At 32.4% G+C, this 25,509-nt stretch overlaps 1 protein-coding gene across 9 annotated transcripts in view; it reads right to left on the bottom strand.

Annotated features, from left to right (window-relative positions):
- The window catches only part of ULK4 (unc-51 like kinase 4), a 207,884-nt gene that overhangs the window by 165,591 nt on the left and 16,784 nt on the right, over positions 1-25,509 (bottom strand). For all 9 annotated transcript variants that reach the window (XR_008429534.1, XR_008429535.1, XM_053936237.1 and 6 more), the window contains exons 14-20: positions 24,598-24,658; positions 22,806-22,987; positions 21,333-21,379; positions 20,436-20,514; positions 8,569-8,676; positions 5,751-5,834; positions 562-723 (exon numbers count right to left, since the gene is read on the bottom strand). Coding sequence is in view for 7 of the 9 variants with exons in the window: in XM_053936237.1 (XP_053792212.1) it covers positions 562-723; positions 5,751-5,834; positions 8,569-8,676; positions 20,436-20,514; positions 21,333-21,379; positions 22,806-22,987; positions 24,598-24,658 (723 nt within the window). In the remaining 2 variants the exon portion in view is untranslated. The remainder of the gene's footprint in view (positions 1-561; positions 724-5,750; positions 5,835-8,568; positions 8,677-20,435; positions 20,515-21,332; positions 21,380-22,805; positions 22,988-24,597; positions 24,659-25,509) is intronic.

Here is a 25,509-nt window from a genome sequence, read left to right as displayed (position 1 = left end):
TAAAAAGTCCAAGAGATATAGTTAAACGCACAGTCCTGCTAAGTATTTTCTACCTCATAAATCCTTTTGTTCCAAACCTTCTGCCTGCACGGCATTTGTCTTGTTATCATTCTATACTGCCTTAAAAATTCCAGGCAAAGACTAGGCCCTAACAATTTTATAAAAAGAAATTTGATTAATTCAACTAAGTCTTCTAAACAAGTCTTTGATAAAGAGAATAAACAATTCTCATTTGAAACATCATCGAAAAAGAGAAATTTCAATTTTGCAAGAATTTAATAGATTCTTTGGAAAGTTAAACTTTTTAAACATAACTCATTATTACCAGCATAAGGAAATATATGTTCTGGAAAATGATGAATCACAAGAACTATTCATAACCATTGAACTGTAATAAATGCATTTTTCAATTTCAGAAATTTTTCAAATACATTTTAATAGTCTGAAATATAAAAAACACAAACATACAGCAAACATGCTCAAATATATTTCAGTTCCAATTAGGAAGGTTTTTCAGACTAAATGCCAAAGCTTTACATGATCACAAATTAAATTCCTTACCGAAATAGGAGTTATCTTCAAAGAATCTCCTGTAGAATGTGTGAAAAGGTACCACAAGACAGGTCCAATTTCTCCTGTAATAAATCCTTGTGCATGGCATGAACGAGTAGTACAAACATTTTCAATTATCTTTGCTGCTATATGGTTCACTACCCGCTCTTCCTATAGGAAGGAGAAGGAGGAAAGCACATTTGCAAATATTTCTGATTTCTTTGTAAATTACTGCCTATGTCCACATTTTATTCAATGTATATTGTCTTGGTGTGGTTTCTTAATTCCTTTTGATAATTGCGAAAGTAAGTTTTCAAGAAACCACACCTGATGACAAAGTTATGTTCACAGATCCTACGTCCCCCACTTTCTCTTCTACTGCAAAGACAATTTAATACAAAACCTTTCATCTCCAAATAATCACCCCAAATTAAATGTAGTCATTACAAATGAAAAGCTTCTGTTATGTTAGAGGTGTTCCATGATCAGTGCTTTATAAATGAATGAATTTGTGTCAACACTCATCAATAGAACATGCCCTGAATAGACAGATATGAGATACTCAGTTACATTAGGAAAAACAATTTACATTAAACCCTCTTTGTCTTTATCCTATGATTTGTTGATATTTCTAAATAAAGGCTTCTTACAAATTAAGTTGTTCCATAACTCCCTTCTAAGCAGACAATCGTGACCAATGCTTAAGATAAATTATTAAGTCCCATTGACTACAAGAAGTCCTAAATTTCCATATGAGATTCTGAATCCTCCATATTTTTAGTAGTAACCAAATAATTTTCACTTAAAATCAGAGTCTTTAACAGACCTGGAAGATACATCTCTCGTGTTATTTTGGCTGTGCATTGCCTCACCTCATCTCGGTCTTAAACTACAAAAAAAGTGAAGTCTTTCAACAATGTCTTTAATATCATCTTGAATTCAGCAAGAATTAGGTTTAACATAATTTTTATAATTCAATTTGTCCTTATAGTCTGGCTTCACAAAAAATTCATCATAATATCTAATTTATTTCTTTCTTAAACGGATTTCTATTTTAGCCTACTAAGCTTAGGATTTCTGATAGCTATCTTTACAATAGAGCCACCCACAACTGTGAACAATGATAATGAAACCTTTCAGCCAGTAGTACAAAAGCCTTGCAGAAGGAGAGAACTTCATTAAGTATATGTTTTATATATATATATATATATATTATTAACAATACCCACTTTTCCTTCTACGGAAGGAAAAGTAGATATTGAATATCCACTGCCTTAAATATGAAGTGATTAAGACTGCCAATTGGGACTCCACTGCTAATTTAAGCAGGCATAAAAACTTAGTAAATGAACTATAATCCCATTAATTAATCACAATCAAAGCAATATATAGTGGATTACTAATGTTCTCAAATTTCCAGATGCAATTACAGCTTTTCTTTGCAAAATTTGGTCCTGAAGATGTGCTTTATTTCCTTTCAGCCACTGATGGGATGAGTTATGCCTTGCTCCAGATTGTCCTGCTACTTTGACTAGAAAATGGTCATGTATCATCACTGTGCTCTAAAAGCTCAATGATGCTGCCACCTGAGACCTTCCATTTCAGCTCCTCTGATATCTGTTCCTGAGCACTATCTAAGCAACAAGACTTGTTCCATGTTCTGCTTAATTAGCTGACTGCAAGGGAAGTCTGATCTAAACTAATATTTGGCCTCTTAACTAAAGGAGTCATCCAGTGACGTTACCAGGACATAAGCTATTTTAGTGAACAGAAATGGATCTTCAAGATGTAATTAAAGCAGTTCCATCTATCAGTAAGCCTCTGTCCACATCATGAATTAAATGAAATCTAAAACTATGAATAGAACTGTATAAAAGAAGAAGCACATACTTTATTTTCAGTAGGTTCAGGTTTCAACTAGTTTTATAAAGCACACTTAGAGCTCCTAATTTTCAGTCATGTTGAACACTTGCAGATATATCTGTTTCCAGTGAAGTCAGGGATGCTAAATGAAAAAGAGTCCTGAATGAAAGTGCAAATACCAGAAGGATAAAAAGTTGCAAATTACTGAAAGAAAACTCCTTTTAATCAAGTCTTTACATTTTAATTGGGGGGGGGTGAGAATCAACATCATAAAAAATCTACTTCCATGTTTTTGAAATGACTGAATCTACTGGATATTTTTACTTACTGTTATAAATTTAACAGTGCAGCAAACATTTTGGAAGCACTGAAGTCACAGTACAGTCTCTATGCTAACTAACATACTACCAAAAATAGCATAACTTCATTTTATTAGAAGTTAGGATAAAATATTTTATGATCTTTTTAAAGTAGGTTTACTGATGGAACTAAGTTGCGAGCAGTTCTCTCATTGAAGGGAGAGAGGTCCTGCAGAGAGACCTCAACAAATTAAGAGGTCTGGGCAATCACCAACCATATGAAGTTTAAGGGCAAGTCCCAGATTCTGCACCTGGGTTGGGACAACCCTGGATGTACAGATAGGGTTTTGAACAAGTGAAGCAGTTTTGAATAAATGAAGCGAAATACGTAAAAGGAAAATGGTTTTCACACTACTATTAGGTACTCAATATTAAATAGGAATATCCATTCTGAAACAGAAAGTATCTTCCATGACTGGATAACATAGGAACTCTAACAGCTTAGACAGTTTTGCAGGAGAAATCAGGACCTTCCTGTCTTAGAGATTGCATACAAACATTTAGAAGTTGACCTTAAACAAATACAAATGCCTGGAACAGTTTCACTGTTGGAAACAGATTAGCTGTTGGAAAAGATTAGCAAATAAACATTGGAATGTTTACTACATCCATTCTGACAGACCACAACATTATACCAAGATTAAACATGTCAAATCAAGCCTATCATCTACTTACTTATGAGTCTACCAATTCCCTTATTTTGACACATAATTGAACTCAACTGTTCTTTGCCTGAGTTGAAAATCAGCTTCTATCTCAAGTTAAAAACACTGAAATGCAGTAAATCTGAACTTGTGTTCCCCTACAGATAAAAGACTTTCCCAATCTTCTACTTCTATCACCCTAAAACTCCTTTCACTGACACATACACTTTTTTTGTCACTGTTAGATTTTCAGGCACAGAAAGTATGTGGAAATGACACTACCTGAATTTTCTGAACATTTTGTTCCTTTATAGGCAAATAAAAGGGACACACACATATTTCAAACTTCTTCCTGTTCTACTGTTCTGTTTTAGAGGGCAATTCTGCTTTGATAATGACAAATCTTATAGAACTTCAGAAGTCCAAGAACACTTCAGAGTAGTTCATAATAAAACTCAAGAACAGTGAACTTTGCTTACAAAACTCAAAACTATATATACCATAGTACTGAATGACATGAACTAGATTTCTTTTCTTGGATTTTTATTAAACACATCAAATAAAGCTTCTTAATTGGAAATTATAACTAAAAGTGAGTATTTATAATGCACTGAGGTAGTTCAGACATTATTACTAAATGTTAGTTTGCCATTTTTATAAATACTGAGACAATATGCCCATAAACACTTCAGAAAACATCCTGATGTAAAATTTACTTAACTCACAACTGGGCTTAGAACAATTACAATTAATTTATTATGTAATTATGTATTTTTAAATTATTAATATAAGAATGTATTAAGAATGAAAAGCTTAGGTACTTGTAATATAGAAAAGCCAGTGGCAAACGTTTTCAGAGCTGCATAGCCACAGGACAAAAGGCAATGGCCAGGAGTGAAAACTCCAATCATAAACAAGTAAAAACTTTTTTCTATGAAGGAGGTACAGGCATTGCTGACAGAGATTGTGTGAGCATAGCTATTAGAGACATTCAAAACTTAAATAGACATGTTCCTGAGCAACCTGATCTATCAACAGGAGGTTGGATTAGATGATTTCCAGAGGTCCATCCCATCTTCAAGTCTTGTATAGTTTTACAGCTTCAAACATGTTTTAAAAATATATATGTCTTCATTAAAAATGAGCATCCTCACAAACAGAAAGTATAGAAATGCACAGATGTAGTTGGCTAACCTACACATAATTTTAAATTTATGCTTAATTAAATTTAATTTGAACTACTGCGTGGCAAATGTAATTTTATTTTGTGTCATTTTTTCAAGAAAAAATATATCAAGATAAGTTATTAAGAAAATTTTGACATGTTTCAGGACTAAGGAATTATTTTATTTTATAGGAATAAATTAGTGTCTTATGGATGTCTTGATTTAGTTTCTGCACACTGTATATTCAGAAAAAGCAGGTCTTCCATTACTAAATTTATAATTAAATAGTGTCTCACTGCTGTGCCTTAGAGTGACATCTTACTCTAATTATGAGCTGAAAATCATCCACAATACAAACTCAATTCTGTGTTCTTGGTCACGTGAAGGTTTGAAGATATTAAAATGCATCTAGGCTCTTCCTTTATTAGTCACAATCTGTAGGCAATAAAGAGCTCAAAAAGGAAGGAAAAAAGGTATTTCCTCTTGCTTTCCAACTTCTAGGAACCTCTGACATGTTTTCTGCCTTGAGCTTTGCCTTGGGCAAAAATAAAGTGGTCTTATACAAACAGTGAATCTAAACCCTCCACTCAATTCTTTTTCATTTTTGAAATGGAACTATATGCATATTTTTTTTCCCTTCTTCTAGCACAGCTAAGCCATCACCAAAACCAATGAAGAACATAGTAAAGCACATGTACGAGAACATAGCTAATTACTACTTTTCTGCCTCAAAAGAATGGTGATAAGTCAATAGGAAAACAATGCAGTTTTAAAAAACTGTGTATCATCCACTTCAAGATAGAAACTTAAATCATGCTCAAAGATTTACAAAGATGTATGAAAATGAAATTTCAAGAGGACAGCACAAACTGTCAGAACATTTCTCAAAAGATGCCTACATCATTAACAAATTTCACATTTATTAACAGTAATTTATATTTACTGTCCCATTTCCCCCAACACAAGCAGCAATACATAAATGTTGAATGTACAGAGAACAACGCTGCATTAATCTTCTTCTTAGGTCATGGTCTTATGATTATTTAAATTCAAGAGCAATGCTTGGTCGACAAGGTACTGCAGTGCTGCAGGCTACAATCCTCACACAATGCCTAAAGGGTTATTACTGTGGAGAAATTCTACTGAGGACCATGAAAGAGCCTTACCCCTTCCCGAAGACACCTCATTAGCACAGTGTAAGCAGCTGAGGGAACAGCCCAACATTCCCTGGGGTACTCCCCTTTTTCCTCCTGAAATGAAGCCAATGGCACAACTGATTAAATAAAAAAATCACAACAATCTCAGTCACATAAAAAATGGTAGCATGTTCTTAATAAGGTTCATATTATACACATTTCAGATTAACATATGCAATCAAATATATTAAATTTCAGGACATTGTTATTATTTCATGTGCAACACAGAGATTGATATTTTATTAGCTTATTTAAGAAATCTCCAAAATCCATAACAGAATTTTTCCTTAATTACATAAATATAACGTACAGCATTTGAAACTTAATAAACTTAAATATATCACCAAACACTGGGGAATTTTCCTACTTTTTGCTCACAGCCCATGTTGATTTTGATTAAACTTTAGGTTCTGCACCCTAATAACACAAACAACACAAAATTAATAAAAATATTACATAGAACTTGAAAGTTTTCCCCCAAGGCAATCCACTCAAGAGTATGAGAACATGCTCCCTGGAGTCTGCTCATGCTACTTGTGAAATGCTCTTGGCTTCTGTTTGGAATAAAAATGCAGAGATGGAGTGTAAGATCTTACTTATGAGATTTCATAAGCAAGTACACACACAATTCAGAATTTAGGGTTGCACAGGACCGTTACGATCTGGATATTTCCCTGTATTTTCTAAGCAATAGAAGTGCAAACAATGATCTTATATTTTACCTCATTAATCATCCTGCACCTAAACAGCTGAACTTGAAGTATTTGATAATTTATGATTTACCAAATATTCACATGAAAAAGAAATAATCTTTACCATTATTTCATATAAAAATTGTGGCTGGACCTAGAAACACTTCACAAAACCCCAGAGGGAATAAATTAATAAATAAAATTGGCCATGCCCTCAAAAACTGACAGCTTAAATGAAAATATTTAGCAGTTTGATAAAACAATCAAGCAGGCCAAAGCAAGCACAAAATGGATGGAAACAAAAAAACAAGTGTATAGTCCTTGATTAATTAGATGCAGTTATGATTTATTTTTCTGTATTAGTCAAGTCATAAGGCTTTGCTGTTTAAAGATATAAGTTGGCAATAAACTTTTTGGTTTCATTTATTATATTACCCCTAACTTGCTATATGATCTTGGCAAGGTCATTCAGCATTACTGTTCAGCAGTTTAATAAGCAACAAAATGCCTACAACACTACAGTATTCTGAAGTTAAATACATATAGAATAGAAAAATGAAAAGTGCTTTTCTTAAAAAAAACTGAACGGTCAGTATTTCCAAGCATACAAATCACACTGATATTTTTGAAATTTTATCAAGACATAGTATCTTGAGCTCATATGTGTCCAAATATTTGTTCCTACACTCTATTAATTTCTTAGTTATAAAATAATGCAACCCATTAATATTTGTATGTGTGTGTGTATATATAACCAACCTTGAAATGTGAAGAGTTGCCACTTACATGCAAGTTGTAATGCTTCAAACATTGTGAAATTCATACACAGACTAAAAAATTTATCAGGTCTCATTTTCAGATGGAAAAAATCCGTGCAAATCATTCTGGTGTTATACACCAGTGTTAACGGAATTGTTTAAGCTGTCAGAGTTTAATCTCAAACTAAAATCAAGCCATGCAAAATAATCTTGCCAAATATAATTTTCAAGTTAGAGTTTTAAGTTCATTTGTTTGATGACAGCAGGTACAAATCTTTCCTCCTGAGGAAACCAAGCAAGTATTAAAACATATAAACTGTGACTGTGGGTGCATTTTTCAGAACATAATTTCACATTATAAGTTCTGTGAGCATGTATTTGACAAATACTTTGGCAATTGTCCAAGAAAAATAGGACAATGCTTGTTTTTCTACAAAAACCAAGGCAACCACTACATCTTGTGGAACATGCAAAGGACCTAGAGGATAAAGAAAATAAAACCTGAAAATTCAGCAGAAAGCCATAACTAAAGCTAAAGTAATGATTCATTTGCCACTTTTGCTCCATTACCAACTGCCTTGTTAAACTAACATGTCAGCATTCAGAGCTATTAGATGATACAGATAATACAAAGGCTTCAGAGAAGCCAAGGTTAGACTTTTTCTGCTTGAAGACACTTGTTTCTGTTAAGTAAAAGATTATTTTATTCTTAGAATAAGGAAAAAACAATGTGATAGTTTAAAGGATCTGTCAACTCCAATTCTTAATATTGACAGTATTTATTTTCTACAAATAACCTCTGATTACTTTTAATGCAAATCTACTATTTCTAGACTGAAGGTTTAAATCAGTTTTAATCAGGAATAAACACAAGTCCATTTGAAATTAGTCAGTATGATTTCATTTCCTTTTCCACTCTGCTGGGAATCCAACCATGCTACAATAAGATTTAATATCGACTAGACATATAGATACACTAATATATTAATTTATTGATATTACAGACTGTCCTCATACATCCTATTTAATCAACATCTCTAGCTTAGATGTTTGAACCCTTAGATCTGCCATTTGGAGGCCAGCAGTGTTCATGGTGGTTGATTAAATCCTTTTATGAAGTTAAAATTCTACACTTGAAGTATGCTGTTTAATTAATCTCAGATGAAGTAAACTATTGGATTAGCATGTTTCTTAAAGTAGAGTAAGTATTAGAGAAGACAGAACAAGAAACTGTTGACTATACAAATGACTAAGTAATTTGATTTTTTGGTCTAGTTTTCCATGGGAAATTTTTTCACCTTTGCCAAATTTGTAAGGATCACTTTGTAAGGATCTTACCTTGCTGGCTATGAGGTAAAGCAGCTCCCCAAGCGCTGGTAGAAAGCATTGCTTCAATTTGCTGTTTCTGAAGTTCTCTCTGATTAGCTCAGTTAGAAGTGTAATTGCCTAAATTAAAAAAAATCAATCAATAGATCAACTCACATATTTTGTCAAGCAAAATGTACTGCTAAAGGTAAAAAGCTTTAAAAGGTAAAATGCCATCTTACTGATGCACTCTTCACTTATGCTGAAGAGCCATTTGCAAGGGATTTAGTAAGCATTGAAGGAAAGAAAAAATAATTATTACAAAACATTATATACGAAATATGGAGAAAAATGCAATAAGCAATTAGTCAAGGTGACAAATTATCAGCTTTCTGTTCTTTCATTTCCCTCAGGACAATAGAAATAGATCTGCCAGGAAAAGAAAAGCCTACTTGCAGTTCCTGTGTTTCTGTCAGAAGATCTGGTAACAAAAAGAACAAACAACAAGAAACCTCTAATGATGTCCTTTGAGTAGATATCATATCAATGGATAAGAACTGTTTAAGTTTTGTCTTCTGATCTCTAAGTTTAGAGGTGACTTACTGAGTAAGAACTGGACATAAAATTTTAGTTTTTTGTATTTCATGAACTTCTGTATGCAAAGCATTTATACATATACACGTGTGTGCGCAGATAGATAGATAGACAGATAGATAGATAGATACATTATTTATAAAAATGAGGTGGAAGGAAATTAGAAAATTTGATTCATCTTGTGCAAGTGACCTAGTAAGAAATCACTTTCCCATGCAAAAGTAGTTGGCAGAAAAGCACTTTTTCTTCCTTGGAGCACCAAGGAGTTTTTATCCTCAACTTCCCTTGTTTTACTTCACCTTCTGACCTTAGCAGCTTCACAACTCCCATCTTTGTACAGCAAAATCGTAACAAAACTGGAAATGCAGTCTTCAAATCAAAGGAAAAAGATGTACTAAACAAACTTTGACCTTCTCCCCATTTTTTTTAAGTAGTGCTCTGCTCATTAACTGTTTTTAACTGCTTTCAGAGCATTTTTACAGATTTTATTCAGGAACTTTAATTAGCCTGCCATTCCAGAGAGAGTTTTACTTTCATATTTAAGAAACAAATGTATCAGTAGGTTTCAAGGATTCTAATATGTCATCTTGAGAAAGTAGTAGTCAAGTTGATTCAAGTGCAATTCTGCACAAAATGATGAATACACAATGACAGCATTTTCACCTTTATTATGCTTCCTTTCTACAACTATACAAAATTACTCTTACTTTGGTGATGAAATATATTTTGATAACTACTTTGGAATTCCACTACTTTGTGGAATCGATACCATTAAAAATACCTTGTCATTGCGGTATTAACAGAGATTACACATACCCAGTTAACATCTCTCAACTTTGCCTATTTAGACTGAGGGTGAAACCATCGTGAGATAGTATTTAACTACACAAAATTGATGAACTGTATGATAACACAAGCTGCTGACAATATTTCCATCTAGGGTAGGTAGGGTAGATAGGGTAGGTAGGTAGGAAGGGACATCAAATCATCATGACACCTAACTTACACTTGTTTGTTTGCAGGCAGAACTTGAAGAAAATACAAATAAAATTTGTACATCTGCTGTAGACGATAAAGGCAGTCTGCTCAAAATTATCAGTTTTAGTGATGAATCTCAACCAGCAGAAAACCTGTATCAATACTAATATTGGTTTGCATCTGTAATATTTGTTTTCTCAAAGCATGGTTAATATATTGGAAAATTGTGATGACACATTATCTAAATACATTTATGTGTGCAGTCCTATAATTCTCTAAATCCTATATTCTATTAAATAAAACCATGAGTTAACCTTTGTGTGTAGTAAATTATATACTCACTATATTCACTTTTACTAAGTTCTGTTTGGCTGCCTTACTGTTCAATCGAAGTTTAACAAAACAGTCATTAACATTCAATATACTGGGTAGATTATCCATCTTCTGTGTTTTGGGGTTTGTTTGTCATTAAAATTAAGAATTTAAGATTTAAAATCAATAAAGATTAAATCCAAGAGCAATATTTCATATTGGTGAACAGAAATTATTGTTTCTAACTCTCCTCCAAGATTCTAGGACAAGTTATTTTTATTCTAAAAAGATTCTAGTTATTACTTTTATTCTAAAGTGATAAGAAAAGGAAGTAATCATAATCCAATTCCTACTCTTCCACCAAAAATGACTGAAAAAAAGAGGTAAAACTGAGTTAACAAAATTCAAATTAAAAAGTAATTTCCCTTCTTGTGCACTAAAAAAAATTGCCAAAAAATCTAGTCAACACTGCAATAAATTCAATTTTTTATTTGAAAAAAAACTTTTATTAAACAAGAGGGAAGATATGTCTGAAGAAATCTGAGCTATTAGTGATTGACTTGTGCTAAAATTGTTACATTTTGTTAAAGAGAAACAGAAGTTGCATGAAATCCTATAGTTCTTATCTTCATATATTATAATTAATTTCTTCATTAAGGGTTAATTTTGGTAACTGTAAAAAGATCCACAGGAAGAATTGAGTACTATGGCAGAAGGCAGTGAACATGAAACAGTCACCACACATTACAGATGACACTCATAATCTCTTATATACAAGACTTAATTTACCACATTCAGATAATGGCCTCATTTTCTCTAGAGAGCACACAGAGTACAGAACTGCCCTGTAATTCCCCTCCCTTCACGGAACACAATTTAATAATAAAATATTTTACAAGTGCAGAAATTGGGGTTCACTGACTATGTCACGTACTGAACTGGCAGACTGTCTGTGCCAATAACCTATTTAAGATCTTCTTGTGTCCTCTGCAATGGAAGCTATGGAACAGGAAGCTGTGATTCATTTTCTGTATTATAAGCACATTTAGATGGAAACACAAATATTTTTATAAAATAAATTTAATGTTATATAATGTAAAGTGTTCATAATTTCACAAACACATTTTAAATGACCTAAAATGAGGAAGACAAACTGTTTCCCGCTCTCAATAAGACACTTCTAATCTTGACAAGAGTGATTTGAACAAGATTTGAAATATTCTTTCATCCTTTCATAAGGAAAAATATAAGACTTGGGAAAAAAAAAATCTGCTTGGACACTTTTGAATCAATATTAAAGGGTATAAATTTTAGGTAAAGAAAGTACCAAAGTTTATGTGGGAAAATGCACAACAGAAAAATCAGATTTATTTTTAACTACAGACTGACAAAGTCTCCTTCTTACCTAGAGTACATTCTTTTTCTTTTCAACCTGCCTACATTTTCCCTTTCATAGAAGTAAATAGTAATGAACTGCAAGTCCTACACTGTCTATTAAAAGCATCTTAAATTTAATAAATTACCTACACCTTCTACCCTAGCTGTCAAACTGAGTAGATATAGTATGGTTATAAAAAGAAAAGAAAGAAGAAAATGTCATATCTGGACAGTCATTGCCTTAATTTACAACAATAGTGTGTGGAATTGATCTATTACCTGTGGCAGATTCTCATTCTATTTCAAGCTGTATCCAGAAGTTTCCCTGCAGTTTCAAGAGCCCAGAAGTGAAAATTACAGCATATTCAAAAAAGAAGGTATTTTACAACTTAAGTAGTAGAGTGGCAATGTACAGATTTACAATATTACTACATCTTTGATCTATTAATATGATTCAGTATTAAGTCTGCAAGTATTATTGGAAATTAAAATATCTCTGTAATTCTCTGTAATAATGCAAACCCTTACAGTGATAAAAGCTGTCTATATCTCAAGCATAATGGAAATTATATTTTAATTCATTTTCTTGTGAGTACACATACATCATATTATGGGCAAGTAATGGCAAAGCAATCTGACTTTCCTCAGAGAAAAGCACTCTCACTAGGTTGAGAAAGTATGCCAAGGTTTTAGTGCCACTAACCAGAAAAGAATCTAGAGTAATATACAAGTACTCATCTTTAAAAGGATATATGAAAAAAAAAAAAAAACAAAAACAAAACAAAAACAAAACAAAAAAAAAAAAAAACAAACAAAAAAAAACAAAAAAAAAAACCCAAAAAAAAAACAAACAAAAAAAACCCAACAAAACTACCAGCTTTCTCTGAACTCAAACTGGGTCATGAAGTAAGGAGGACTGAAGAGAAATCTGACTACCAGACTATGGATGTGGTATTAATGCTGTCCAGAATGTAGGGAGAAACACAACAACAAAAATATATTGCAACTCCTCTAGAACTGCACTAGGGAAAAATATAAGATGGAGGTGTAACGTTTTTCCAGGTGGATACAATGCAAAATTGACTCATTACAAAAACTCATATCTTTTCAATTTTTCTGTAACTGCTGGAGGAAGAGGTCTTAGTAGATGAGTAGTCAAACCAGACATCATGAACTAAAAAGGAGATTCAACTTGCTTTGGAATCAATTCAAGGGCGCAAAGGGATAAAATCAGAAACAAATTGAAGCAATTAACTTATAAATCAAATACTTTTACTAACAAATCAAAAATGGATGTAAAAGTACTTTTAATAAGTTTTGGAGTTTTGTTTGGGTGGTGGGTTTTATTCTTAAGGAAAAAAAAAACATTATTACTTCTCCCAGTCTCTCATGACAGTCATATGATCACATGAGCTCAGCAGCAGATGTTCATGAATACATCTGATTTCTACCCCAGCCCTTATGTTTGAAGCTTTTTAATCACAGGAAGGACCAGGTGAAAATATTTGCCTCTAACAGCAAAGAGATTCTGTTTTCATTTTTGTCAAAGGCAAGCAAAGAAAAATATTGATTAGGAGCCCAAAAAGCAAAGATTTCTGCCTTCAAAACTTGAGTCAGTGGCAACCAACTGAAGCTGCTTTACATCTAAAAATGCAAACTGAAACTGGAAATCAGTCTCCACAGAATAAGGAATATCCAGGAATATCCAAGGAAGTGGTATTTTTCTTTCTTTTTTTCTCTTCTCTTCCTTGTTTTTACAATTTGAAGTTACTCTAAGTCATCTTCTTCCAAGCAGTAGGTCTTTTATCCACTTTTTAGAAGCTGTGCTGATGACACTCCAAGACCAATGCCCATTGATAAACTATACATGTAGAATATTTTAGATTGATTATTTCTATATATATCTCATATGTATGATTGATTATTTATACAATATCTCATATTTAAAAAAAATATATAGGGGATTTTCCACAAATTTTCTTTGAGATTAGTTCCCTTTGAGTACTACAAGTTACTTCACCCTGCTCAGTGAAGATAAACTGGACAAAACAACAGTTCTTCCCTAAAAAATTCTTCTTTAAATGTGCTTCATACTAAAATAACTTTTCCCCCCCAGATGATAGCTAAAAGGTCTCGTACTTAGAAGAAAAGCTAAAACTACAACTAATATACAAGTGATCTTGCCTGACACTGAGCCTGCTTTGAGTGTCTTTTAGTGCAGTAATCAGAAAACAGCAGGAAATTAGGCTTTTCAGCTACCATCAGTGTGCAATTTCTATCACAAGAACATGCTGTAGCCTAATAGTGCCAATCAAGCAAGTGCTTTAGAGGAAAAGGCTGGATTGTTTTCTTCAGCTCCTAGCCTATGACATGATCAATTCACATGTGCAAGACAAATGGAGGTGGAAGAAGGGCTCTCTGTCAGGTTAATTCTTTAAGGCATGCACTTAGTTGTATGAAGTGAACAGTTCAGTGCAAATTGTACAACAACTTACATAAACATAAAGTTCCTTGGTGTAAAAGAAAATTAAAGTACCAAAAATATATTAAAATCAAATTCTCAGCTGTGTCAAAATCTAATAAAAAAAAAAAAAGAACTTACAGCATGCCACAAAGAATTGCAATATTATATGATGTGACTTTGCAAACATCACATAAACAGTATCAGAATAATGTCAGGAAATATTTAAGGCCTTACACAGATATGTGTCTTCCAAAGCTAATGGAAAAAATAACTTGTTTCATGTCAAGAAGCTTAGGCACAAAATTTTTTCCATGTGTTCTCTCTTGCTCATGGACAGAATGACAGCTGCACATTTCTTTTTCTGTTCATATTTGATGCTTCTGATGACACTGTAGCAATGTAAGGAAAGCAAATATTTCACATCTTCCACAGAAAAAAAAATAATGTTCCTGCTAAGTTATTTTAACTACAGAAACTCTATTCCATGTAGTTCACCCAGCCTTTCTCACCCCAAATGTATCTCCAGTGTATATGACAAATATGACATATATACCTATCACTTCCAGAGACATAAATATTTATCTGCTGAAGGAAAGGGTCCTAGAGGCCCAGATCATCATCCCAAAAATAAAAGAATTGTAGAAAAAACTAAAAACAACACAGCAGTTTTACTATCATAAGAACTAAACTGAAGATAAATACAAACATATCTACTGGCAGCACCACTGATATAATTTTAATGGAAAAATGTACTATTTCACCCGTCAAAGAAAATAGAGTAAGTTTAATGGACTATGAAAACAGTGTCAGCTAAATATCTTTCAGAATGGTAGAGTCTTTGCTTCAGACAGGCAATTAATTTAAGAAAATTGCAGAAAGTGATTTAATCCTGCAATCAGTAATGTACGTTTTCTCCTTCCTAGGTGAAAATTTCCTTGTTTTCTACTACCAGCCTGCTTTGGACTTCAAACATAAAGCAAGCCCAATTAACTGGATTGATAAAAACAATTTTTTGAGAGAGGAAAAAGGAAGGATCTTCAGTTATGATAAAAGGTCTTAATATTTTCTCCAATAATCCAGAATTGCCATGCTTGATATATTCACTGTTAATTTATTTTCATTTTCTGTTTATTAATTCAGAAGAACTTTTCTCAAACACACCATGAGTTTCTGTTAATTTACCTGAGAAATGTCAATTTTTCATTTGTTTTCCTGCTACGTGCCCCAGGCAAGTATGCAAGTTATAATTCAATGAACCAGGTTGTTGAAAATAAATTGAATAAATTCATTATAGAGATTGAAAGTTTACTAGAAGTCACTCAAAAAACTTAAATGGAACCCCTCTCACTGTTACCAAAGTATTAAGTGACAATCCTGATTATGTCAGAAAGATAACTGTAAGATTTTGAGCAAGTTACAAAATACGTGTGTATATGAATATGTGTAAATACTCTCACACACACTCTCCTACAGATTCTGTCTCCTGACTACAGATTTTTTTAATTCAGGTGGGTTTTGTTCTGTGTTGGTTTTTTTTTCCATGTAAGATATATCAGATCAAAACAAGGAAAGCACCCTTGGAGAAAACAAGGATACACTAAAATTATAATAATTTTTGAGAAGACTTATAAAGTCATTTTACAATAAAACAACATTAAAACTAAATAGGTGTGGAATAAACAGCCTAATCAAACCTTTTCTTTTTTTTTGAAATCGCTACAATATGAGCAGACATGATAGGCCCAGAAACAGGAGTTATCAGAGAGGTAAGCTAGGAAATTGACTTAAAATTGGTATTTTGTAAGAATTTGAATGACAACTGTAGACCTTGAGCAATGTAGACACTAGAGTATATATAAGAGTTACAGGTCATAAAACTACACCTGTAATAATACAGCTGCTTTCCAGCTGTGGAAAACAATCACTAAATTGTACTTTAATAAAAAGTCAAGAATTAAAAGGCTCAAATTATATGGAGTTTCAGCTCAGATGAAAACAGAAGTCTGGATATTTCACCACTTCAACAAAGGAATCAAAGCTCAGTATTATGGAGATATTCTGATATGCTGTCATCTTTCATGGGCTATGTAATTTATTCATTTAGCCATGGAATACATTAAGCCAAAGGCTTTGCAAAGAAGCTTGCAGTGTGAAGGCTGCACCAGGTTCTCTGAACCCTTTAAATACTCAGTAGAGCAGTGGATCGAGGTCTGTTAAAAAACAGGCACAACTGCCTAGGCCATAGGGTGAGATTGATATTCCCATTTAGCAAATTTTAGAAAGGTAAGGAAAAGGACTAGATTTTGCCACCAAAAAGGCCAGGCAGAGAACAACTCCAGGGTGGTGTCCTTCCAGACAGAGAAGGACACTGCTCCCTGACATGCAGGCAAACTGTTAAGTTGTTCTATCATCTCTTAGTAAAACAATAGACTGAGTCCAAAATGTCACATCCAAGTGGCTGCATCTCAGGTGGCAGAGGGCCCAGTATATTCACAGAAAGAAAAGGACAATAGCTTCTGTTCATAAATACACCAAATTAGATATACATCGAAACAAGCCTTCCTAACTATGGAAGAATTTTTTTCCTGTAAGACGAAGAACAGAATCTTGGAAAGAATGGGTTTTTTTCACTGAATTTTAATAACCAGTTTCAAAATCTAAATACAAAAGTAAAACTTTAAAGTTCAGGTGTTTTCCTAAGATAACGAGCAAAAAACGAGGAAATAATGTTTCAGATTTATAAAGGGCAATTCCATGGGGGAAAAAAATTATATTAAGTCAGGAAAAAACATATGACCTATTAAAATCTTTTAATGCAGCTGCACAATAGAAGAAATTACACATAAAATGTCTTCATCTGCAGTTTTACAAGAGATCAATTCCCCTATTGTATTCTAAGATCAGTATAATTTTTTCTAATCAATGCAATGAACTTCTTAAAAATACGTAACTGGAAATAGATCAACAGCAATTGAATTTACAGATATAAATATTCATTTATTCTAATTTTTTCTAATATGACCTACATACTCGAATACATCAGCAGAATAAAGATAGTACACAGTTCCTCACTTCTCTAGTCTGTAAAACAGTAGTTTACTTGCATTTTATTTTGTGTTTTAGTGACATCTGGTGGTTACATTCAAAGGAAACTGCTGTTCCCTGCTTGCTTGAAAAAAAAATTTTAAAACCCCAAAACATTAACTTTTCAAAAACAAATAAATTAGAGGGTTTTGACATGCATTATGTAAAGTTTACTTTAGCCTGTAAAAGGAGGTTGAGGCTTCTTTTCTTTCCTAAAGTTTTTCTGCCTCTTTAGGGATTAATGCTACTACTATTTATAAAACCATTTTAACAACAACAAGAACAAAAATGTAATGGTACAGATTCAACCTCAAGGATAGAGTAACTATCCTTAAATAAATGTCTAAGTGAGTAGAAGGCAGTAGGGGGTAGAAATAAAGAGTTAGCTTTTTAATATGTAAGGACCAGCAGTAGCAACCCGCACGAGTCTCTACCAGGTCCTGTGCTACTTTCAAAGTACAAAAGAAATCACAAGTGACGACTGTATAATGAGGTAACAAAAAAAAACTGCAAAGGGGCCATGACTGAGTGATAACAACTGGAAAGAAAACTTGATATAAATAGCAAGGTACACATATGGGGCAAAAACAATTCCAGAATCGCATGTTCACAAGCTCTCAATTGACTTTTCACACTCGGGAACAAATTTAGGAGCTAAAGGAGATCACTTCTATTTAACAGGTTAAAAAATCAAACAGTTATCAAATCAAATTAGAAGGTACTAGGAAGAGAAGAGGAAGGAAAAAATACAAAAATCCCTACCATGTCCTTTATCTTCAGACTTTAAGACCTGGATCACAGAGTGTCATTTTAGATTATGTTGTTCAGCTCAAGACACTTGATTCTGACATTTCCTATATCACAACAGCCACCAATAAACTTTACCTGGAGCATCAGATGGTTCATATGAGAGGATAAATTACAGCATTTTATTTAATTCTGTATATAATGCTGATAGAAAGGTTTGCTTTGTGGAGGTGTTTTTTAAGCATCATACAACATAAAATAGCTGACAGTTAACAAGAACATTCAACTAACTCACAGATTCCTTTGAAGGGAGCAGAGGAGAATACATCTCTAGATGAGAAATTCCTAAATTATTCCTTCCTATTTTTCCTATAAATGAACTATTGAGTTTTGTGTACTGCCTACAGTTATTTGATTTTATATTATATATGCAAAAATAAATTTGAACACATGAAAATATTAGAATCCAATGTTTTTTTCCTCATTCTAATTTTGCATAAAAACTAAAATATTTTTTAGGTCAGAGATATTACTTAGAGAGAAAAAAATTTGGAATGTATGTCATTAAATAAAGCACAGTAGATGCATTTTTAACTCAGACCTGTTAATTTTTTTAATTAATTATTTTTTTTAATTAAATTTTTTAGTTAGTTTAAATTTTAAATTAATTTATTTTTTTTTAAAAATTCCTTATTTTCTCAATGAACGTATATAAAAACTAATTTTAATTAACATAAGAATGGGGCCAGGAAGTTAAAATGAAAGTTAATTTTCCATTCTAGTCCTTCAGTTTAAATGCCAATGGTCTTGGACTTAACTTGGTTCCTGACATAGATACTTCTAAAAATGCTAAATTCCATTTGTGAATGGCCTGTATGTTCAAATAAAAAAAGCACTGGAAACATTTTGAGCAAATAATATTACAGGTCAATGTATAACTATTGTTTTTAAATACATTAATACATTGCTTTTAAACACATTTTAAATACATCAATCTATTGCTTTTAAATACAAAAGCTGACTCAGATATGTGTTTTCTGATGGAAACTGGGAAGCTAGGGAAATATGTTTAGCTATTGCTATATTTAGCTATTGCTAAACATATTATTGCTAACCACCTGAACAAACACCTGAAGCCAAAAGCCACACTGACATCTCAAAAATACTTTTGAATATTTTAACTTTAAAAATTTAAATATCAGAAAAAATCTGCCACATAAAACAGCATACTTAAATTGTGATACAGAATTCAATTGCTGTGAAACTATCAGTATTGAAAGACTTTTACCAAACTTCAGTGACTGTAACTATAAGGACTTTAGTCCCACTTTGGAACTTCACAAAACAAACAGCAAACACTAGGTAACAACAATAATGTTTTGAGTTCAGTTTTTACTACAGAATGGCAATGTTAATGGCAATGTTAACAGCAACATAGCAAGTTAATCACAATAATTTCTAATATTCATTAAGAAGAAACCAGAGTTACCTAAACAAGCAAAAACTTCCTTAGCTGCATTTCCAAAAGTGTCAGATATTAACCACTAATTGTACTTTCCTACACCAGATCTGCACAGCACGCAGGCATATTTACAGCTTGTGTCTAGCAGTTGAGTCTTACATTCAAATGCCCACTAAATTGAAGTTCTGGCTTCACCTCATGAAGAAAATGATGTCACATTCACACTTATAGCAGACATTAAATAGCACATTTTGTCAAGATTTTGCAATCTGTATACATGTGTCACGTGCGACAAAAGGACAGTAAGACCACTTAATCTAATCAGTCTCCTGTTTAAGTCAACTACTGACTATGTAATATCAAACAAGAATTAAAAATGCTTTTCTTCTCCCAAGAAAATTACTTCCCCTTCATTACACACATTCTTCAAGAACAGTAAGAAACCTCAAATTAATAAACTCTTTTTTGAAGAATTCTCAATAAATTTTCCCATCTCAATAAATTCTTTTTTGAAAAAAAATCTCTAAGAATCAGTTGTACTATTTTATACTAATGACTATATTTCAGGATAACTAAATGTGTCAACAGTTTCTTTTTCTACATGCACAAAAAGTATGATAGTGACTACTTGATTTTATGAAAAGGAGAGAAAAATGCTAATTTTATCATTGGTGGGCACAGGTTAGTAAAGATCAGAATTACAACTACATGGAATAAGCTCATAAATTTATACATTTAATTAATTTATTACATTACACTTTACACATTTGAATTAAAAATAAAGCAGGGGTCAAAACAAAAAATGCTATGAAAACTTCTGACATAAATAGTAAAATTGAAAAAACCTCCCTGCTGGAAAAAAAAAAAAAAAAGGATAGTTACCTCAGAAACAGGTACATTTTCTTCAAGTTCAGATGTGTGTAACGCCAGTAAACCAATCACTCGAGCAATGTTTGCACGTCTGTGTATCAAATAAATATTTTGTAGGTGCAGGAAATATATTTACAAAATACTACAAAAACAATTATATCTTGTTTATATTCTACATAAGTTGCTAAGGGCAGAAAAATTTGACATCCTATTTACAGCTCCGATTTTCTTCTTATTTCTGTTTTCTTGGTATCAATTTCAGTGTTTCAGCCCAATTTAGCAGTAAATACATGCATAAAGACATTTCTTTCCTCTGGCTCTGAAGTGTGAAGTTTCTTTAGTTTGTTAAGATTACTAATAGTCATGCTCATGTTCAGTTTTTATATAATCCAGAAAACCCCTACAGATAACCCCTACAGACTTTTCAGGATAGCTGATAAAACAGAAATTAAATCTGTATCAGTAAATCAGTTTTCAACGTTTCATTAAAAGAAAAAAATTGGAATAATAAAATCAACGTTTATGAAAGAAACAGCAGAGGGCACTATCACATTGAACTATTCCTGACAGGTATTGAGGGGGAAAAAAAGTTACCATTATAGTTATTTTACTCTATTGTGGTATGGAGTTATTTTATTCAGTGATTTTAAGTAACTCTATTTGATACACTAAGTTCCATGTTATCTAGATAAAATTTTAGAGATTATAGAAAATCTTTGGTCCTGTAGAATTAATATATTAATTCAATGCTGAAAAAAATCTATTTTATATCATCACACTCCCAGTCAGATACCACAGCAGTCTGACAGGCTAAAAAACTCCTCAAATAACCTGTTAACAAACATCTTTAATAAACTTTGGTGACAAGTCTGTATTTGAACATATTAATTTAAAATAGTTGTTACTTACATATCCCAGTTGGCAGCTGCACGCAACTGCTGTATCAATATAGGAAACTATAGTTTAAAGAAGACAAATAAACATCAGTGAATTTCAATGATCTGATAGTTCCAAATAATAAACAAGAAATCAAAATATCAGTAATTTCAAAAAAGTGTACTTGGATAACATTTGCTAAGGGAATTATCACAGAAAAATACTGCAGATATTGTGCAAACATTGATTAAAGAAATAAAAATAAAAAAGCCTGAATGGAAAAATACTAATATTTTTCTATATTTTTGCCTTAAACTAAACTACTAAACATATACCTGAATATCAGATTTTTTTTCATTCTGAATGACACTAATTAGAGAAAAAAGGCCTGATTCTTTCACCTACAAGCACCTACAAGAGATCATCATATAGTATTATAAAACAAATATTAAATGATTTTGTGAGTCTGTATCAAAATAGCTGGCAAATACCAGAATAATGAATGTAAACATATATAATCAGCCATTTAAGAACCAAACTGCATAATTACTAACTAATTTCTAAACTATTATGTTAATTGGCTATTCAGTTACTGGATTATTGTTCCCCTTGCTCCAAATTCTCCAGTGATAATAGAATACACATTCCAGCAATTATGTTTCTGGTTTTCACAGGAATGTTATGGCTCAAGACCTACCACTGCTTCCAACCTAAATGCTCTTCATTCAGTTTTTTGGTAGTGCAATTTTGCCTTTAGTATCTTATATTCAACAATAACACATCTCAGCTTTTAACTTAGGTACCTTATTACAAATGTAGGACAGCAAAGTATTTTACTTCCTATTAAATAAAATGAAAAGTACTCATCTTAGGATAGCTTCTGTAATATCTTTATATAAGGCAGGGGGGCGGGGTTGGGAAATAAGTCTGTTTCTCTTCTGCACATGCAAGACTTGAAGAAATATGTTAAATCACTACAGAGCATACTAGTAAAATTGTTTGTCTGGTAGAAAATGGTTTTTGAAATGTGACACCCCAAAACAGATTCTTCAGAGAGCATGGTCACTCTTTGTTTACTGAAAGTTTTACTGCCTGTTCTTTAGAAAGCTTTCTTGCTATTCTTTACAGACATATGACCAAATAAAATTAACTTAATAATTCATACATGAACTCTTTACAGTATCTTCTGCCACTTAATGATTTACGAAGACTAACTTTTCATCATAAATTATTTTACAGTCTTCATAAAGGTTAGATTTTACCCCAACATTTTCTGTAATACAACAAAACTATATGCAAATGCACTTGAAATCTAAGACAAAGAATTAGTTTTCCTCAGCTCTTTTAAAAAACCTAACATGTAATTTAATGTGTTTTGGCTTTTTTACTTTAATCAACATCATATTTTTGCCATTGATTTTTTCAAGTATAACTAAAAGCAGCTAATTTTTGATACAATGGCAAATATGTAAACCATGTTGATTCCTTCAAAGCTTTATTACTTACCAGCTGAGAGCTAATTAGCCTGTTTGCAATCTCCTTGTGGACAACCAAAGTGCACAGATAGTACAGTAAGTTCAGTTTAGAACGTGCTGCTCCTGTATTCTTCTCGCTGGATTCAAGCAGGGAACACACTCTTTTCACAAAGTTATTCCAGTCCACGTCTTTCATAGAGGACAACTTCTCAACTAACCATGAGAGGAAAACAAATAGTTAAAGATAATGGATCTTTAATGTAGTTTTAACACACTACAAAGTAAGATCACCATAAATAAGTTCCAGCGTTTGAATATAATTATAATTTTAGGACTTAAAATACTAAAGAAGCATGTTAGAATTCATGTTTGAAGACAACAAAAATCAAAAATTAAGCAAGAAGAGAAACAATGGATAAAAATTCAGCAATGGAAGCCTCAAAACATTTTTAAAAGTGCAAACCTGCTAAGTCCTTCATTTAAGGAAACATTTATTGGCATTATATTTAGGAAAGGTAGCAGTTGTCCTTCATCATTACTACCTCTTAATAACTAAGTGCAGTTTCCTGTAAGTAAATTTGAGGCAAAACCGAACAAAAATCAGTGAAAATCAGTGAAATCTGCTCACAATAAATAAACTGAAAACATGTATAATCACTCCTACAGGCAGGTGTCCACTAGCTAAGCCTTAGCAAATCAGGACATCGATGACTGCCATAAGAGCACAAAGAAATCAAGTCACATGGACAATTAACATATATCCTGTGGTTCAATTAACTGACCACTGCACATGAATTGAGATTTTTTTCAGACTTCCTTATCAGTCTACACAGTTAATTTCAATCCAGCAGCCATACATTCTCTCAGCTTTGGTAGTTATTTATTAATAACTTACCTGCCACCCTGATGTGTTCTAGTATAGACTATTTAAAAGCATGTTTTCTGTCTTTTATGCCAATTTACACCAAAGTAACAAGACCTTCTAATGCATGCAAATATATATTAGTAAAGGTGAAAACAGTTTCAACTTTCAGGTATTCATTGAAATTTTTCCATATTATTTTTAATCATTACTGATGAGCAGCAGCAAATTCAGTATCTTCAAAAACAATCAGAAAGTTGTCCAGAAGACAATCAGAAAGTTGTCCAGAAGAAAGCTACAACTCTGAAAGCATTACAACCATAAAAAATATTGTCCCATAATAAATAAATACTGACAAGAGTTAAACATATCAGAACATCATTACTTAAATATAATATGAAACATAATATTCCCCTTACACAGTGGAATCTGATAATTTTTGGATGAATCAAATTTAAAATATTTTCAGTTACAGTCTTGACTGGGAGATTGAGGGACATTGTGTTCCTTTCCAAATATAAAATTTCTTCTACAAATTAACTCTGCCTAGTATTGTAGCTGATCAACACTGCACATTTTAAGATCTTACTGCCACTTGCTCACCTGCATTTGTCAAATTGCAATATATTTGGTTGAATATTTCAGTTTAAATCTCTCAGTTGGAAAAAAATATGCTGGTTTTCCCACACTAAATGATGACTGCCTCATGGCAGAAGTTTGAGCACGGGCTTGTAACTCAAGAAAGCAGAAGAGAAAGGAATATCATTTAAGTGTTTGTACTTGAAAAGGCTACTCAAAATTGTTCTAGGTAAAAACATTGCATATGCAACAATAGTTTCAGAATAATTAAGAGATCTGAAACTGTAACTATGTATAAACTACAAGGGGAGGCTACAGATCTTACAACAGTGAGTTACAGCAGCACATGCAGAACTTGTTAGAATATTCAGCAGATCCATACCTGAATATGCTGGTATATGTAAAGTTTTCGGGTCAAATCTAACTGGTACTTGCTTCATTATCTGGAAAATAACCCAAACAGATTACAACTAGTTTTAATATATTCCTAGAAATTCTCTAAGTTGAATGTGAGAATACAAAGATGAAAAATTTGTACAGGATGGGTGTATATGCTACTGCTCATTACTGAGGAATTTTCCATTGTTTTCTGGTATGTATTTCTTCCAAGAAAATATCTGACATTTAACTCTATGTTTTTAATATAATTATATTGCTAGTATTTCCATTTAAGTGATTTTTAAAATGGGATTACAAAATCACAGGATTTTTTAAGTTTACATTTTTATCTTGCTTGTATGCAGAAAAATACTTGCATTTGGGATTCAAAAGCTACAGAAAGCAACTATGCAGGTAATAGCTCACAAAATGTTTTAGCAATTCATTTCCATAGAGTAAATACCTGTATACACTAGACCTCTCCTGAATATAAAAAGTCGTATTATCAACAGCTAATCATTCATAAGGTATAGGGATTTTTTTTCCCTGCAAAACCATCATTTTCTTGTAGATCACAAGATGGGATGACTGCTCAGTAACTGAGCATTTGAGTGTGATTTTCAGTAAATAAAGGACTTTTAAAAAGGCAACTGTGTAATGGATTTTAGCCTTTGACAGAAGAAGTCTAAGCTGAAGTAGAGAGCTATTTTCTTAAAAAGGTCTTCAATTCCACAGATCTGCAGAACACAGGGAAATTTTACAATTTAAGCTGACATTTCAGCTTTTGAAATTCTGCCAGCATCTTGCAAATCCCTTTCCAGAAGATTAAATTGCAAGCTCTTCAGATTTACCAGGTGTCAGTATCATCCTTAAGTCTGAAAAGCAGACTACAGAGTCATCACCAAGCAGGCAGTGA

The sequence above is a fragment of the Vidua chalybeata genome, chromosome 1 (assembly GCF_026979565.1).
Source record: "Vidua chalybeata isolate OUT-0048 chromosome 1, bVidCha1 merged haplotype, whole genome shotgun sequence".
NCBI classification, from domain to species: domain Eukaryota; kingdom Metazoa; phylum Chordata; class Aves; order Passeriformes; family Viduidae; genus Vidua; species Vidua chalybeata.
This window is presented reverse-complemented; position numbering and strand designations above follow the sequence as displayed.